Source organism: Cicer arietinum, chromosome 5 (genome assembly GCF_000331145.2).
Source record: "Cicer arietinum cultivar CDC Frontier isolate Library 1 chromosome 5, Cicar.CDCFrontier_v2.0, whole genome shotgun sequence".
In the NCBI taxonomy this organism is placed as follows: Eukaryota; Viridiplantae; Streptophyta; class Magnoliopsida; order Fabales; family Fabaceae; genus Cicer; species Cicer arietinum.
In genome coordinates this window covers 16229669-16231787 of record NC_021164.2, presented here as the reverse complement: position 1 = coordinate 16231787, position 2119 = coordinate 16229669, and the positions used below count along the sequence as shown (strand labels likewise).

Here is a 2119-nt window from a genome sequence, read left to right as displayed (position 1 = left end):
ATGAATATATGACAATCGTGGCTTTTCATCCCAAAGAGTCTTTTATATTTTGTATCCACACATCTACCTAAATTGGAAGCATAACCATCAGGCATCTTTAACCCCTTCACCCATTCGCACACATCATTTTTCTGTTCATTTGTCAAACAAAACTTGGCTTTAGGTTTGGTATAATTCCCATTAGGATTTTTTTTCAGCAACAACTCCTTTCTGTGACAATACTCTGCTAAGTCCAATCGTGCCTTCTCATTGTCCTTAGTTTTCTCTTTGTTGTCCATAACTGTATGAAATACATTTTCAAACACGTTCTTCTCTATATGCATAACATCAAGATTATGCCTCAATAGGTTGTGTCTCCAATAAGGCAAATCCCAAAATATGCTTCTTTTGGTCCAATTGTGCAAAATTCCGTAGCCAGGAACAATGCATTGCCTCGTGTCAGTTATCTTGGGAATTCCATAAACCTTTTCCCACACTTGTTCACCACTTAAGATAGGAGGATGCTCATTTTTATCAATTCTATTCTTGTAAAAGGCAACCTTGTTTCTCCTAAATGCATGATTATCAGGTAAAAATTGACGGTGGCAATCAAACCAAGACGTTTTCCTTCCGTGTTTCAATGAAAAAGCTTTTGAATTTTCCTTGCATGTCGGACATGCTAATCTTCCAGCAGTACTCCACCCAGACAACATACCATAGGCTGGAAAATCATTTATTGTCCACATTAATGCAGCTCTCAATTGAAAATTTTGCCTCTTTGAAGCATCATATGTTACTACACCATCATTCCACAATTGTTGCAACTCATCTATAAGCGGCTGCAAATACACATCAATTTTACCTTTTGGACTGTGTGGACCTGGAATGATCAAGGACAAGAACATATAAGGCGTCATCATACATAGCTCGGGAGGTAGGTTATATGGTGTGACAATTACTGGCCAACAAGAATATGTTGTGGTTGATTGGCTAAAAGGGGTGAAGCCATCAGCACACAGACCAAGTCTAACATTTCGAGGTTCTGAGGCAAATCCAGGATATACATGGTCAAAGTGTTTCCATGCTTCTCCGTCTGAAGGATGACACAACACACCTTCTTCTCTACGATTTTCAAAGTGCCACCTCATGTGCTCTGCAGATCTCGGAGAAGCATATAATCTTTGCAAGCGAGGGGTGAGAGGCAAGTAATGCAATCTCTTGCGAGGAACGTCCTTAGAGTGTCTCCTCTGTACATTATTTGCTTTATATCGAGGCTCATTACAAAATTTGCATTCCTTCAAATTTATGTCATCTTTATAATAAAGCATACACCCATTAATGCAACAATCTATCTTGATCTTGGATAAACCGAGTCCGGCAACAAGTTTCTTTGTTTCCCTAAAGTTTGATGGAATTATATTCTCAGGGTGACTTGACTCCTTCATAAACTTCATCACGTCATCGAAACAAGCCTGTGACATGTTGTGCTTAGATTTTAAACCCAACATTGCAATAGAGGCAGACAACTATGTTGTATTTTTACATCCAGACCATAGTGGTTGTTGAGCAGAATTCAACATTTTATAAAACTGGTCAGCTTCCATATTTGGAGGTTCCTCTTGATTTTGAGGACAATGTTGCTCACGATTAAGGCCAGCAGCATCATACACTATGTCTTGGTGTCTATCATCATGATCATAACACTGTTGGTGACTACTACTACCATCAGACACATCCATGTATGTTTCATTGTCGTCGTTATCATGAACATGACAGACTTCCTCTCCGTGGGATGTCCATTCCCAATAGTTGGGTGTAAAACCCTTTTGATGAATGTGAACGTTAACTACATCTGGGGTCAAATGATTTTCATTTTTACACAACTTACATGGACATCTTATTACACCTTCATTCAAATATTTGTCTTGCAGACAAGCAAATTGAATAAATTCTTCGACACCTTTTAAAAACTCAAATGTATATGCTTTTCGACCGGGGAGAAGTCTGTTATACATCCATGTCCTGTGTGCAGGAACTTCCATTTCCTGTACACATGCAGTCTTTGATAAGAAGTTTTTTGGAAGAGAATTAAACGGAATAGTAAATTATATTATAGGCACAAATCCATTTAAGCCCATAA

At 38.4% G+C, this 2119-nt stretch overlaps 1 protein-coding gene across 1 annotated transcript in view; it reads right to left on the bottom strand.

Moving 5' to 3' along the window:
• Positions 1-1460, bottom strand: part of LOC101492864 (uncharacterized) — a 5494-nt gene extending 4034 nt beyond the window's left edge. Inside the window, exon 1 of the mRNA XM_073368624.1 lies at positions 60-1460. Within this exon, the coding sequence (XP_073224725.1) occupies positions 60-1460 (1401 nt within the window). The remainder of the gene's footprint in view (positions 1-59) is intronic.
• Positions 1461-2119: the final 659 nt, after the last annotated feature.